At 45.2% G+C, this 14,340-nt stretch overlaps 7 protein-coding genes across 7 annotated transcripts, besides 2 other annotated features; 4 read left to right on the forward strand and 3 right to left on the reverse strand.

The window, feature by feature from the left end:
• The first annotated feature begins 11 nt into the window (after nt 1-11).
• On the forward strand, nt 12-2,032 carry TSTA_062600 (uncharacterized protein). Its single transcript, XM_002340119.1, has 2 exons — nt 12-417; nt 472-2,032. Exons 1-2 carry the CDS (start codon nt 92-94, stop codon nt 1,931-1,933), a joined length of 1,788 nt encoding a protein of 595 aa, XP_002340160.1. The 5' UTR covers nt 12-91; the 3' UTR covers nt 1,934-2,032.
• Nucleotides 2,033-2,059: 27 nt separating this feature from the next.
• On the reverse strand, nt 2,060-4,213 carry TSTA_062610 (exonuclease, putative; the record flags this gene model as incomplete). The annotated part of the gene is made up of 2 exons (XM_002340120.1): nt 2,060-3,894; nt 3,919-4,213. 2 exons carry the CDS (start codon nt 4,211-4,213, stop codon nt 2,060-2,062), a joined length of 2,130 nt encoding a protein of 709 aa, XP_002340161.1.
• A 735-nt stretch (nt 4,214-4,948) lies between these two features.
• On the forward strand, nt 4,949-5,872 carry TSTA_062620 (thioredoxin, putative; the record flags this gene model as incomplete). The annotated part of the gene is made up of 2 exons (XM_002340121.1): nt 4,949-5,734; nt 5,798-5,872. 2 exons carry the CDS (start codon nt 4,949-4,951, stop codon nt 5,870-5,872), a joined length of 861 nt encoding a protein of 286 aa, XP_002340162.1.
• Nucleotides 5,873-5,963: 91 nt separating this feature from the next.
• Nucleotides 5,964-7,445, reverse strand: TSTA_062630 (Gamma-butyrobetaine hydroxylase subfamily, putative; the record flags this gene model as incomplete). Its single annotated transcript, XM_002340122.1, has 2 exons — nt 5,964-7,344; nt 7,390-7,445. The coding sequence occupies 2 exons, from the start codon at nt 7,443-7,445 to the stop codon at nt 6,066-6,068; spliced, it is 1,335 nt and encodes a 444-aa protein (XP_002340163.1). The 3' UTR covers nt 5,964-6,065.
• A 1,224-nt stretch (nt 7,446-8,669) lies between these two features.
• TSTA_062640 (uncharacterized protein) lies at nt 8,670-9,324 on the forward strand (the record flags this gene model as incomplete). Its single annotated transcript, XM_002340123.1, has 2 exons — nt 8,670-8,814; nt 8,854-9,324. The coding sequence occupies 2 exons, from the start codon at nt 8,670-8,672 to the stop codon at nt 9,255-9,257; spliced, it is 549 nt and encodes a 182-aa protein (XP_002340164.1). The 3' UTR covers nt 9,258-9,324.
• A 503-nt stretch (nt 9,325-9,827) lies between these two features.
• Nucleotides 9,828-10,692, reverse strand: TSTA_062650 (uncharacterized protein; the record flags this gene model as incomplete). The annotated part of the gene is made up of 2 exons (XM_002340124.1): nt 9,828-10,047; nt 10,520-10,692. The coding sequence occupies 2 exons, from the start codon at nt 10,690-10,692 to the stop codon at nt 9,828-9,830; spliced, it is 393 nt and encodes a 130-aa protein (XP_002340165.1).
• A 1,670-nt stretch (nt 10,693-12,362) lies between these two features.
• Nucleotides 12,363-14,243: a mobile genetic element.
• Nucleotides 12,432-12,457: a sequence feature (AT_rich).
• Nucleotides 13,290-13,763, forward strand: TSTA_062660 (uncharacterized protein; the record flags this gene model as incomplete). The annotated part of the gene is made up of 2 exons (XM_002340125.1): nt 13,290-13,367; nt 13,419-13,763. The coding sequence occupies 2 exons, from the start codon at nt 13,290-13,292 to the stop codon at nt 13,761-13,763; spliced, it is 423 nt and encodes a 140-aa protein (XP_002340166.1).
• Nucleotides 14,244-14,340: the final 97 nt, after the last annotated feature.

A 14,340-nucleotide genomic window follows, 5' to 3' on the forward strand; every position in this document is an offset into this window, starting at 1 on the left:
CTTTGCCAATGTTGTTTGCAGCCCCTACTCAATTCTGACAGTGAGCACAGTCTCTTGGAGAGCCCTGCTTTATAGCTGCCGTGCGACCTGGATGGCGAATTTCGCAGGTAGCTGTTACCGTCCACCATCAGTCAACATGATCCTCTCCCATCTCAGTCGGCCGTCGATACTATGCCAGTGCTCTCGTTGCTCCAGCTCTGTAGCAGCATGCGAAAATGAGTGGGCTAAGCTGTCCGACACGTACTCGACGGTGACGGGATGGCTGAGTATCGATAGGAACCGGATCAACGTCTCGTCAGAAAAGAAACAGATTCCACAATCATCCGAGCTTGGATTCGTCCGGGGTCGCGTGGTCCAGGACATCGTGTGCAGACTATGCCACCAGAAACTGGGCGGCCTTGTCCATCTTGAATCAGAGTGAGTCCTGGGGCTTGTTAAGGAGTACGACGTGCATCACACTGATCCCTGCAGTACGAAGGTATTTTGGAAACTTTCGAAAATGTCGTTTCGAGAGATCATATCAATGCGAGAGTCACATCCACTGTTCGTCGAAGGCTCTCTATCGTGGCTGCTAGCACCCGTCGAGCAAACTCCCGCCCCAAACGAATCCGCAAACAATACGCCCCTTTCCGCTACCCATTCAGAAGCAAGACTGAGCCAGACTCTGTACAATCAAGGCGCAAGTCTCAGCAGGATTTCCAATACCGTCGAGGAACTTCACGATACAATGGCAGATCTCAAACAATCATTTAAAGCATTACGTTTGGAGTTAAACACAACCCCTTCAGCCCGAAATCCGGAATATCACGGGGATGAGGCTATGCAAATGCTAAGGACAGTGCTAAAGGAACTTCAGTCCAAGTCCGACGAAATAGAAAAGCTAAAATTGGAGAACGAGTCGTTGAAGCTAAAGGCCCGATATTTGCAAGGCCGCCCGCTAAGTGCTGTACCAACGACACCTCGCATGCTTGAAGATGCTGCTATGCCCGAGGAGCAAAGCCCAGGTTTTCTCAATGAAAGCGGGAAAAGAGGGTTACTGGGAGCTAGTACTCAACTCCAAATAGCAGATTCATTTGAGGACCATGAACCAGCGATGGAGCATACGACGACTCCTGAGGTAGCTCAGCACACGACTGCTCCAGTGAAGGTACCCCTAAAACCAGCTGCGGACATCTTATCTGGCCCCAAACAACTCACACAACAAGAGCAAGATCTAGCTGTTCCAACCGGATTTAGGCGTCGGAGAGAATCTGGCGAACCAGCTACCAAAAGACCCAGAATTTCGTCGACGGAAGATCCAGAGAGCTCCGATACCAACGTTGATGTTGAGTCACATGTACCGCGTAAGAGAAGAGGCAGGCCAAGCGAGTCGCGCAGGTCTTTGCAAGCGGCTTCCCACCCACGAACACCATCAACACTGTCAATATCCGATCCAAGTACAATCAACCAGCCAAATACAGAAATACAAACAGCAGACGAGAGGGTGACAGACCGCCCGGACAATTCGGAGAATACACAACCGGCAAGAAAACCAGGGAACCGTAGATCGAGAAAGGTGACATCACGTTCTAACTCGCAAGCGGCTTCACGAGCACGGTCCGCGTCTCCCAGGGTAACTCGCAACAGCGCCAAATTAGTTGAAGAGAATGGTGGTAAACAAGCCGAGAAACCGACTCTTGGGAACGAACCACCAGGTCGGAGGGGTGGTGGGTTTGAGATTTTGGTGAATGTAGCTGAATTGACACCGGAGAGTGTTGTGAATGAGAATGATCTGTTTAACCGCCTAGGACATCCTCAGGAGGAGGATGGGTCGGCAGGAAATGTAGGAGAGAAGACTACTGATGACAGCGAGCAACGCCAGGCTAGGGTTGCTGCTAGGGAAATGATAGTCAAAGCTGCCATGGAAAGGGAGGAGGCCATGGCTGATGGTTAGATTAGAGGGTTTATAGAAACGTCACATCGACGACCGGAGCGAACATACATTGCTCATTGTATTTTTCTTATTCTATAAGGGATAAATATTTCTTCATCACTTATCTAATGCTTGCATAAGAATGGCCTATTTAACACACATAAACCCACAGCCTTCCCTCGCCCTTTCACAAGCCTTCTTCAACATCTGCTCTTCTCTATCGGTCCATTGAACGGTCAACTCATCCCACTTCTTGCGGGCGCTATTATATTCTTCCCGATAGGTTTTGTGCATGGCATGTAAACGGGACACTTCCCGTGGATCGCCGGTGCCCGAATACACGATGAAGAGTGTACAGGACGGCAGGGAGTCATAGATTCGTTTGATGTTACGGACTGCCGTGGAAACTATCAATGCTAGTGATTTATCGTCCATTGTCGTATCGGCCAAAGGTATTATCTCTTCAGCAGGAGGCGCTATAACGGTAGAAACGTTGGCATTATTCGGATCCGGGCGACGATTACACCATCCCCTTGCAACCTCGAGTTCCCTGAGACGCGCCCAAGCAAAATCGACCCCATCAGCGGGTATACTCATATTTGATTCATCGCCACGGACGGCAAGTCTGACTCCATCGACGACTTGATCATCATTGTCGCAACCAATCGCGACAGTAGCCTGAGCACCAAACCCTCGCTCGGGACTACCCCAATCAATAATCGCGCCAGTTCGGCCCTGTGGTTTACCGGATTTGACTGCTCGCCCTAAGCGGCGGAAGATACTTTCCGTGTTCGCGTCGGAGGTACCCCATCGCTCACCCTTTTCGCATTTTTGTTTCACGAGTTCGAGAACTGCGCGAGCGTCTTCGATGGAATCATGACCTGTTTGACCCTTTTGGATTTCTTTGCCGAGATATTTCTGACAGAGCCATTTCAGGGAACTCTTCAACGGAGGTCCACGGGGATGTGGATATATGATTGCGGTATCAATAATAAATGGATGCGTTAATTTTAACGCAGTGAGGTCGGAGTTCAGAGAATGTCCAACAAGTATCGTTCGCGGTGTGAGTAGCTCCAAAAGTTCTTTCTGTATATCTGCGAGTGTTGTTGTGACAGGATCCAACATTTCTTTCGTAATACCCGAGAATTGTGTCAAATAATTGATGATTGGCAAGTCCGGCTTGACGAGTTTATCTAAAATGACCTCGCCGTCCCAGTTGACCAAACTGATACGGGTGAGTTCTGACTTTCCACCTTCGGTAATACACATTTCACAATCGAGAGCCAGCACTTCCCGGCCAGCGGTTATGCTTCCTTTCTGCACTTCAGATTCGGGAGGTTCCCCATCAGCCAGTGACTCAACCTTTGTATCTACCCAGCCATGCTCGGCTGTTGTGCCGGAATGTTCTCGTATCCTCTGTTCTGCCGCTTGCTCGGGCTCAGTCTTGAAGTATACTGGATGCAGGACATAGTCATTTTCACGTAATTCAAGTTTCGGAGTAATGAATGCAGTGACGGGTGTTCGTTTGGATACAAAATGTTTTTCGTTTCGTGGCGGTCGAGGGCCTTTGATTTTGGCCTCTTCTTGTGTCTTCGGTAGCTGGGATAGTAGTATCGCCTGTAGTGGAGAGTGAACTTTGTTATATTTTGTGTCCCCAGGTGCTTTGACTGGCCATATATGAGGGAACATGTCGGCCAACTCCTGGAGAGGCCCGGGTAAATCTTCCCGCTTCAGGCTTCTGGGGTTGAATCGAGAAGATCTGTCTGGGAGCGGTAGACCTTTCTTCCATCGTTCAAAATCTTCGTCATGGGTATCTTTTTCACCCTCCGCCTTGCCTGATTCAACTTTCGTAGCTTCCGCGGTGCCACTTAAAGGTATCGACCCGTCGAACATGCCAATTTCTAATCCTGGGACCATAAGAACGACAATCTTCCTGACGTGCCCAGAATGTTTCATCGAGATCCATTGAGGCGCAACTCCATCTGCAAAGCAATACAACAGCAAACTTTGTAAATCCGCAATGCGAATCGAAGATTGCAACTTGCCCTCCACGTACGTCAAGGTGGGATACTTTGTCTTTTCTCCATTTTCGCCCCTCCGTCGCTTCTTGTGAGATATCCCATTGTGCGTCGTTTCCGCTCTTATTGATTCTTCCTCGACTGTGCTGGAGGGGGAGGGAGCCGATTCATGTAATAGTGACAATGTCTGGCCAATTCCAAATCCGCTTTCGCCGGCAGAGGATGCCATTACCGGATCAGCGTAGTCATCAGGATCGCGTTTTCGTTTTGCGCCATGAGGCATGGTCGCGATTGCTCTTTAGAGATATTAGACAGGTAAATAAAGCTGGTAAGCATGTCTGGAGTGAAGATTGAACTCTGAAGCCAAGTCAAAATTTAGGGAAACAACTATCAGCAATCTGAGGCATGTGATTGGCCCCTGTTCCTGAATGTGGGTTAGTCAGCCAGTTAGTGTCGGAATAACGTAGTTCCGGCCATGTAATTTACTTTGTATTTCATCTGAAATATTACGGTACAGCCCGCCATAGGGCCGTCCAGTGATACACCCCCAGTCCATCTTATAAGATTGATAAGCCGCTCATCTTTTTACTCCGGCATAAATACCGATCTAAATCACACGATCTGCTGGCATGCTATTACTATTTAATCATCTTTATTGCACGGATCAGTAATCAGCAATTCCTCGGACATAGTGAAATTGTTATAATGTAGTCGAATTACTTAAGATGTCTCCGTCGTCGAAGCAGGTCGATGAATGGCGTCAACGCCGTAAGAAATCTTTTCCGGAGCCGAGCGCTTTTTCTGTCACGGCGCGGGGTTTTTCACCTTCACTTCATATCGTTTCTTTTATGCTCCAAAATTGCTGTCACCAATATTTTTGTTTGATTTCACAGCGTCAAGTACACGGATAAAATAGACACTTCTCACTATCTGGTATCGTTGTCTATCAAGCATCGCCGCCTTACTAGGCCCCGCCTCTCCTTGCCTCCCGTATTCGTCGTCGCATAGTCTCGAGAAAATGTCGACTCTTCAAGATATTACCTCTGAATCCGAGTTCGCTCAACATCTCTCCTCCCTTCATCCTTCTGCCCTTTTAGTCCTCTCATTCCACACCCCATGGGCGGCACCATGCACCCAGATGCGCACAATCCTCAGCACTCTCGCTGCAGGATATCCAGTCACATCGCCACCAACCGTCTCCTTCGTTAGCGTAAACGCCGAAGAACTTCCAGATATATCTGAAGAATACGATGTCACTGCAGTGCCATTCCTAGTTTTAATCCGCGACAAGAAGGTACTCGAGTCTATAAGCGGAAGCGATGCAGTCAAGGTTCGCGATGCTATTGAGCGCCACGCCGGTAAAACTTCATCATCCGTGCCTGGCTCGAAATCGACTATCCCTCCTGCTCTTAGTGCCACCCCGCGTGAGCCCGTTGCTTCGGGCGCAGTTACAGAGACCCCCGCCAGCGCTGGTACTGCCCCTGCTAATGCTCCACCTTCTGTCGCCGCCGCTGCTGCTGCACCAGCTACCTCGGCCGAAGAAACCAAAGAAGCTTTATTTGCACGTCTTGCCGAACTCGTCAAAGCCGCTCCAGTCATGCTTTTCATGAAGGGTACACCCAGCGAACCCCAGTGCGGTTTCAGTCGCCAGCTTGTCGGAATACTGCGAGAGAACGGAGTGAAGTATGGATTTTTCAATATTCTTGCGGATGAAGATGTACGCCAGGGCTTGAAGGAGTTTGCCGATTGGCCTACGTTCCCTCAGTTATGGGTTCAGGGCGAACTTGTTGGAGGATTGGATATTGTGAGTTTGGTCTCCTTCATGCTATGTTTTTATGTCTGCTTGCTAATCAGTTCATCTGTACAGGTCAAGGAGGAACTCAGCGCCGATCCTGATTTCTTGAAAGCTTATGCTGTTCAAAGGCCGACTGCTACGGCATAGATAGATGGTCACAAAGTTATAAAAGGATAGTTATACCCCGACAAGTCATTATGCGCTGTACAATGACAGATGAATGAATACAATTTATAAGCCTAAAATCTCAGATTCTATTGACAGCTAATTGCTATATCCTTTCAACCCGCCGATTGATCCCATGGAACCTAGGAGGGCGTTTCATATTCATATACAGCATTTACACGGAGGTGCTGAACTCCCCACTATTCCGTCTCAAAGTAAACATCTTGCTATGCACAGCGTCTTCATCAACATATGCTCCAGCCAACCATCTTTCGCCGGTAGTCGTATCAAACGCGCGACGTGCATGCAGCACCCGGCGATTCTCGAATATAACGCATTGGCCTGGCTCTAACTTCAACTCAAAGATCCGAGCAGGGTCTTCAATTCTCTTCTCAAACTCTTGAATGGCGGAGAGGTATTCTTTCATCTTTCGAGGCCACTCAGGAGATTCTGTCGGGCTGATATGGTATGGTCCCTGGAAAGGAGGGGAGTAGTTGATATGACTCAACGTCCTATCATCTCGACAGGTGCTATCCTCTGGCAGTTCAAGAACAGGACGCGTAGTGCGGTAATAATTCTCCTTATGATCATAATGATACGGAACCTTATGCGATGCCAACGTATCCCATGACTTTCGATCAAGATTCCTCGCCGCGCCGAAAGCATCAACAAAGAGAGATTCTCCACCCTTGCATGAGTTCTTGAGACAGTGCAGTAGTTGAAATCCAGGAGGGTTATGCACATAGAGCAAGTCCATATGAAAGCCGAGGTTGAGGTTGGTATAAGCCACATTCTTTGCCTTTGGATCGTTTCGTACATCCCATGTTGAACCGTAGAAGGTGTTGCGCAGTGGACCCATTCGTGTGGCTATTTTTGCTACCATTTCGCGTGAGTCAGGGATGTCATTCACGAAGAGCAATCCGTACAGGGATAATTTGTTAAGAGCGTCCCGGAATAAGTCGTCATTTGTCATCCAGTCATTGTAATCGACCCAAGGTTGATCTCTTTCCATTTCCTTTCGATCCCAGAATATTTGACCTTTGCCAGTACCCACAGACTTATGGTGGAAGTATGCCGATGGGTATTTGATTTCGTCTGCAGTAAGCCTTGTCACATGTGTCTTGTCGTCGTAGCCTGCGATATCCTTATTCCAGGATATTTCCAAGACCTCTGATTTCTTAACCCATCTTATTTCACGAGGAGCTATATCCCGAGGAATATCACCTGTCCGGAAAGACCGTTGTTTTGTCTGAGGATCAACACAGCGAGGACATTGACATGCATCACGCAGTTGGATATAGTGAACATCAAGATTTCTATCGTCTGATTGATCCAATGCAGTTTTGGGAAGCTGAATTGTAGCTTTGTTCTGACCGATATGCTTCACAACGCCTTTGTTATCGTTACGCGATGTTGAAGCCTGATCTCCGGATTGCCGAGGTTGAGAATATTCTCTTGTCCAGGTTGCAATTGCATTTCTTCGTGACGAAAGAACGGACCGTACTGCTGGAGTAGAGGTCCATAATCGAGCAATCGTTATACGAGGGCGAATCATGCTTATAGTCAGTTCTTGCTGTTGAAACGATACTTAATGAATGTTGTTGAAATGTTAACCCCTCGTAAAAATGGAGAAATGCGGAGAAAGGTAAGTGGATGGAGGGTTAGGGTCATTTACCATAGCCAGGAACAAATTCCTCTCGCAACTACTTTCGAGGCCCAAGATGCGTTTAGGGCATCCCTTGTGAAGCAATTAATTTAAGAATATTATGGTCCAGCCAGATCTGAAATTACCCCGTGAATCTCATGGTGCCCTATGTAGGAGATCTCTGCATAGAAAACTTGCTCGTTAGGGCATGACTTAGGGCAACATCTTAGGGCAGCGCCAATTTCCCACCATGCTATGCATGCCTAGCATTTCTTTTAGACCAGGAATTGTTACAATGAAATTACATATGTAAAATTCAAATCATTTCTATTGTCCCTATTTAATACTATGACCTTATGCTTTGTCCTTCAAGTTTCCGAGAAGCAACAACACCCGAGCATGTCTAAATCCGAGCCGCCCGAAAGTCAGGCAATATTCAACCTGAAAGTCTCCCTAAACTTACGGTTGGACTTATCGGGTTTCATTACTTTACTTTGCCCTCATTCTCCTGGAATTGATAGAAACTAGAAGATACTGTATTTTCTCAATTGAATGCTCTCGTGTCTCTTGTTGACAAAGTTGTGCTGTGTCTAACAGGGAATTGTCCTCTATAATGAAGAATCGAAACTCCTCGCTTTAATACGTATTTCTTCCGGATTGGTAGGCCAGTTGGGTCTCATTGCGCTGTGCGCTTCACCAAAAATATCTAATCTTTAGAGATGGGAGCAAGGAATTCTCTGTGTATCGCTTCCCTAACTGATACTGTCTCGTGGGAGAAAGGAGCTCTCGCCACGGAGTAGGGAGTGTTGATATGCCCTTTCTCCCAGAGGCGTTAAACTACATACGGCAGGCGGTGCTGCAACAACAAGGGAGGAGAACTTCCCGTCAGTATCTAACACTTACTTACCTCAATCTACATAACTGTACTCTTTCTTGAATTGTTATTCATATTTGCAACAGTCGAGGCCTCCGGTTAAAATTTACTCGTTTGATTCATTCTTTAAACATATTACTGAGCCTGTGTCCAGTATTATACTGGCCTAACTTCCTTTCTGTCGAGCCAAGCGAGAGAATTCAACTAGTAATTGACGTACAGTTTCTTCACTCAATCCGAGAACACCGCATAAAGTAAAAATGGGAGAGATTGGCGAGCATTACAGGAATCTAAGAGAGCATCGAAAGAGAAGACGCGCCGAAAAAGAACAAACAACAAACAACAAGAAAAAGACAACTGAGGAAGCACCCCGTCGTCGCTGCTGGGACTGGATGATCGTTAGCGGTAACTGCCACTATGCAAAGAACAGGTCATCTTTCAAAGAATATCGACGAGTCGGCAAAGATGTTTCAACTGGCTGGATACAGGGAATGACTACATACGTTGCTGGAGTTGGAACCGTTGAATTAAAGGTGCAACCCAAATTAGAAGAAGGATCCCCCTTTCGGACTTTGGTGCTTGAGAATGTGCTTCATATCCCGGGAGCTGTGTGCAATGGGTTCTCTGTTGCAGTTTATCACACTATCCACGGTGGAATAGCACGAACTGGGCGCACAGCCGAGGGCACCGATGAAGATGGGTATCCTCTTTGGTGTAGTGAGGACTTCAAAGGCTTGAAAAAGTTGGTATTGGCTGGAAATCCGCAGGGAGAATCGTATCTGGATGATGGTCCGAAGGTGCTCAGTGTAAACATAGACATGGATGAGATCATGTCTCCGGGGTCCTAGATTCACGTGAGATTTTAGAGGGGATGATACGACCAGGGTGATGAGATTAAGAAGCCGTTTTCCAGAATGTTGTATTGTTGACTATCTAGATATATTTACATTCTTACGCACAAAAGCCATGTGCAGATTTTGCTGAGAGAAATATCACGCTTCTACAGACACGATAGTCGCAATATTGGTACGAACACCACATATGAAACTTTAAAATTCAATGTTACTTACGTTTATCATGTGTTAATGACATAGTGTAGGTAAGACTAATTTGATTTTATGAAGTCCTATATTCTGGCAAGGTTGGCTATTATTCGCGAGATCATCCGTCTACTAAACAGCATATATAGACATTCCAAGACGCGATGTAACCGATGTCGCCCTTAACAGTCAGATCCAGAGTTAGAATATGATAGCTCGTAGAACTTCCCACTCTTCATATTCCATCTGACTATCGGCTAACCACTTCATAGTCGATCTCCTTGCATCGAAGCTTAAATCTCCGGTAACCATCCAATACGCAAATTCGAACTCCTCGTATGCAAATGCCTGATTGATAAGCGAATAGCCAGCATAAATCTACACTCGCACCGGTGCTCCAGCGGCGAGCAGCATTCTGACAATCTGTCGCCTCCGGAACTTAAGCCACAAAGGGTGCATGGCTACATGCAACGCTGTATCCTCAGCGTCGTCGCGCACGGCAATGTCGAGTGGCCTATCGGCTTCAAGAACTGGAAGAACTACATCAGCACCCACCTCAACGGCGACGTGAATTGCTCGACTCCAAGGAGTTGTTTTACTGTTGAGATTTACACCAGATTGAACCAGGCCGCTCACCGTGGATGACATCCCAAGCTTACAAGCTATATGCAGCAACGGCTGCAAGTCTCTGGATGCTTGTTGATATTAGCTCCATGCTCGATCAGCACGATGGCACTGCCTGTCCTTCCGGTTATGATTGTCTTTAATAATGGCGTATTATCACTATGATTGTGTGCGCTGACTTGGTTGGCAAGCCTTGATAGGAGAAGGTATTGGATGGCATTGCAATCCTTGTTGTTGGCGGCGTGATGAAGGAGCCTGGAACCCTTAGCATCAATGTCGTTGATGTTACCGCCAACGTTCAATGCGCACTATAAAGCTTTGGTATTGCAAGATCTGCAAAGCTGTCCTAGGGCACCTTCCTGCGTCACATTAGCCTAGCTCCCAATATTTATATGTGCCTTGGGCCATGGTATCGACGCCGTAGAGTTGAATAATAGAGTCCATACACAGGCCCCCGAGGCAGCCTGAGCATAGTCATGGTCAGGTTTAGGAGTCGGAAACCGCAAACATTATATGAGTTGAGATTGACACCGCTGTCCAAAAAGCTGCGGACGGCATTCAACCGACCGTTACACACGGCGTCAATTAACCAACTTTGCTCTTCCCATATCAGGTGCATTTTCCTTACGCACTCAGGGCTTGAAGGGTCATATAAACGCCTTCGATGTTCATCGTATATGATCCCGCAAATCGTAAGGCCTCTTTATGACATGTCTCTCAGAGAATGTCCCATGTTCGAGTACATGTCGCCGCCAATCTGCAGAGGTCCGTGGTATGCAAGTTGGCGGCCACCATATGCATCAACTCACAAGGGAAGGCAGAAAAATTTGTGTCGGAACGTGAATATCAAACTCTACGCGTTTCGGCACCGGACTACTTAGTCTCACGTGGCACGTGCGTGCCGCGTGTATATCTAACTAGCTATCCCCCCGTTCCCCCTCGTTCTTGGGGATAAGTCACAATATTAGGAATCAAGATATCTTCATATTGTCAGGCTCATTAGGCCGCTTCGTGTTCGCGCCTTACTACCGTCTATGCTTCGTGATACGGACCGTAGTTAAACCAACAATTTGGTATCCACTTGATAGCCTGATTGAAGAACGATGTTTGACTGCTACTCCATCCATGCACTGTGACGGCCGAGCAGGACGTTATTCAGAAGCAGGGCAACGGAGCCGGAGGAACGTTGTTCCGAGATAGGGTTACGGGACGAGGGTAAAAGCTTGGTCACGTGGTCGCGCGACAACATATCAAGCCCCTAAGATAGCTCTATGTTGATAGTTTCTTCCTTCTCTCCATGGATAAGCGGATATGGATATATCCACGGATCTTACGGATATGAATACGTTTTTTTTTCATGGATAATATCCATGGATATATCCTGACCTCGAGATTTCATGGATATGGATACGGATCTGGGTGCAATATCCATGAATATTCATGGTATTGGAATCTTTTGGTACTAGTCTGAATGGGGTTAGGCTGTGATAGGAGCGTACAATTTGGGTGAGGAATAATTGACTCTGATTTGCACGTCCTCTAAAATCCCCTCTAGATACACATCCTGATCCTCTTTATATACAAAACGTAGTGGCGAAATATCACGGATTTACGGAATAAATAACAATCCTGACTCCAAAATGTAGTCTGCTTTGTTGGCGCTCTTGTTCTCGCGGATATGTTGCTTTTCCGAGGATTCAAAGATTAGTAAGTACATCCGAATTGGGATTAGCGTATCAAATATCCAACACATGGATAGAGTCACGTGTAACAGGAAAATTATTATTCCGCTCCGAGACATGATTTCATGAGAAAAACTTCTAGGCTGCTTCTTCAGCTTCAAAACCTACCGGCATAATGGACAGATTTATTCGCCCCCATCAAGAGAATACGCGCCAATCAGGCTTTTGGAAGCTTGTAAATGGTAGTAGCAATAACAAAGCTGGTCTTGAAGATCAGATTGAAAGTCAGTCTATCGAAAGCCTTGGTACTCTTGAATATGCTACATCACAAAGTAGTTCTCTTACTCCGAATGATTCAGCTTCACAAATTCAGTCATCTGCCCTAATTAATCCTTTTCTCGAGTCTCCAAAGCTAAAGAGATAGCGAAAAGAAACTTCATAGGTCTATACCCATTTTCAACAAACTTTACTACAAGGAAAGACTTTCTTTGATAAACAGACTGGAAAGATAAAAGCAGACATACAGTATTCTTATCTACATTGTACAGCTCTAGAGGAATGGACTACTGTTAAATCAGTTACTAAGGGTTCAACTAGCAACTTGCAGAAGCATTTAGGGCAGAAGCATGGTATCTATAAAGATAGTGACACTTCTTTAGGTGACTATTTTTACTGGTATTTATTATATATATATATATATATGCTAAGATATCAAAGTTCAATGCTTTCCTATATTAGAGCTCAACCTTTACAATCTCCTCAAGAACTTCTCGATTAAAATATTTTCAACTGGGCTATCGGAACAATGCAGCCATTTTCAACATTTGATGACCCTCTTTTCAGGAAAATCTGGAGTGATCTCCTAGGATTTTCTTGCAAATATGGATCTTTGAATTCATTTTCCTGTCATGTTGACGAAGAATTTGCTAAGGCTCGGATATAACTAAAGAATGAGCTTGGAAAAATAGAGAATTGCAGTACTATTGCACACTCTCTTGATGGATGGAAGAGTGCAAATGGCTACAAGATCTTTGCAATTATTGGTTATTAGATTACAGCAGACTTTCAGCCTCAGCATAGAATTCTTGACTTCCAAGAGATAGAAGGCCCTGATACTAGTGAGAATCTAGCGTCTATTATCTATAAGGTTCTATGCGAACTAGACATTAAAGCTAAGCTTATTTCCATTACTAGCGATAACGCAAGCAATAATTTAGTAATGGCTGAAATTCTCCATGATTTGCTCAAAGCCAATTATGAACAAGGCAATACTCAGCAAACAATGAGATATCAAGGAGAAGATAGCTTTATTCGTTGTCTTGCACATATTCTAAATCTGATTGTTAAGGAATTTCTTACTGTTTTGAAAGCTAGCGATATTACAGGAGACTTTCAGATTATTAAAGATTTGGAGAATAATCTATCTCTTGCACAATCATAAAGTGCTTTCTCTCGCATACGCATTCTGAGTTTATATATTACTTCAAGCATAGAGCGAAAGAAAGAGTGGCAGAATCTATGCCAGATAAAAGGGATGGATTCGAAACTTATTCAGTATAATGTTACTACTCGCTGGAATTCCTCTTATTGCATACTTAATGATGCTTGGAATGTATGAGTCTTAATAATCCTTGAACAAAAGAATACATCTAACGTTGAATAGGCCGCTCCTCAGATTCAGGAATATCTTAAGATGAATCATATCTTACCTCCTTTTACTGACCAAGACTGGAATCAGCTTGGACAAATCCAGATAGTCCTTGCAGAGTTTGATAGATATACACTGGAGCTCTCTACTGATATTCCACAAATCAGTCAATCTTTGGCTATCTACTATCAACTCTTCAATCTTCTTCAAGAAGTTCAGGATAGGGAGGGAAAGTTCAAGGACTTTGACGCAGATATCGCTAATGCAGCTAAGAGCTCCATGAGGAAATACGACAAGTACTATACTCTTATGGATGATTCATGCGATATTCTCTATATTATAATGCTCTTGGATCCTTAATTTAAGAAACTTGTTCTTAAGCATGAGTTACAGGATAGAGCTTAGGATATTATTACTGCTATGCAAGAGTAGCTTGAGACCTAATATCCTATAACTCATAAGCCCGAACTTTTTACAGCATTAGAAGAACCAGGACCATTAGCCACGTTGCAAAATTCACATAAGACCATAGTATCAGATATAATAAGTAAGATCAAGGCAAAGTCATAAAAATCTGTAGAAAAGCCCTCCGACATTGCACAATATCTTAACTCTGATGTTGTGGAATTTGACAAGAAGAAGAGAGATTGGATTTACACATGGTGGAGAGGTTATATAGATAAATATCCACGCATGGCAGCGGCTGCACAGGATTACTTACCTGTTCCAGCAGCAGAGGTTGATATTGAGAGACTATTCAACACTGGACGGGATCTTCTTGGATTACGGAGGTGGTCTTTGAGCAGTGGAACCATGAGGAAGCTTTTTATACTGAAAGATTCTCTTTGTAAATAAAACTATACACATATCCATGGATATCATGGATATGAATATGAATATTGGATTTCTTTCATGGATAATATCCGCGGATATATCC

This window comes from Talaromyces stipitatus, genomic scaffold (genome assembly GCF_000003125.1).
Source record: "Talaromyces stipitatus ATCC 10500 scf_1105507295523 genomic scaffold, whole genome shotgun sequence".
NCBI lineage: Eukaryota > Fungi > Ascomycota > Eurotiomycetes > Eurotiales > Trichocomaceae > Talaromyces > Talaromyces stipitatus.

Excerpts from the sequence above, each read along its gene's own strand:
- TSTA_062600 (XM_002340119.1), top strand. The coding sequence starts at position 92 with ATGGCGAATTTCGCAGGTAGCTGTTACCGTCCACCATCAGTCAACATG. Across the intron at positions 418-471 it reads CTTGTCCATCTTGAATCAGA|TACGAAGGTATTTTGGAAAC; the intron begins GTGAGTCCTGGG and ends TGATCCCTGCAG.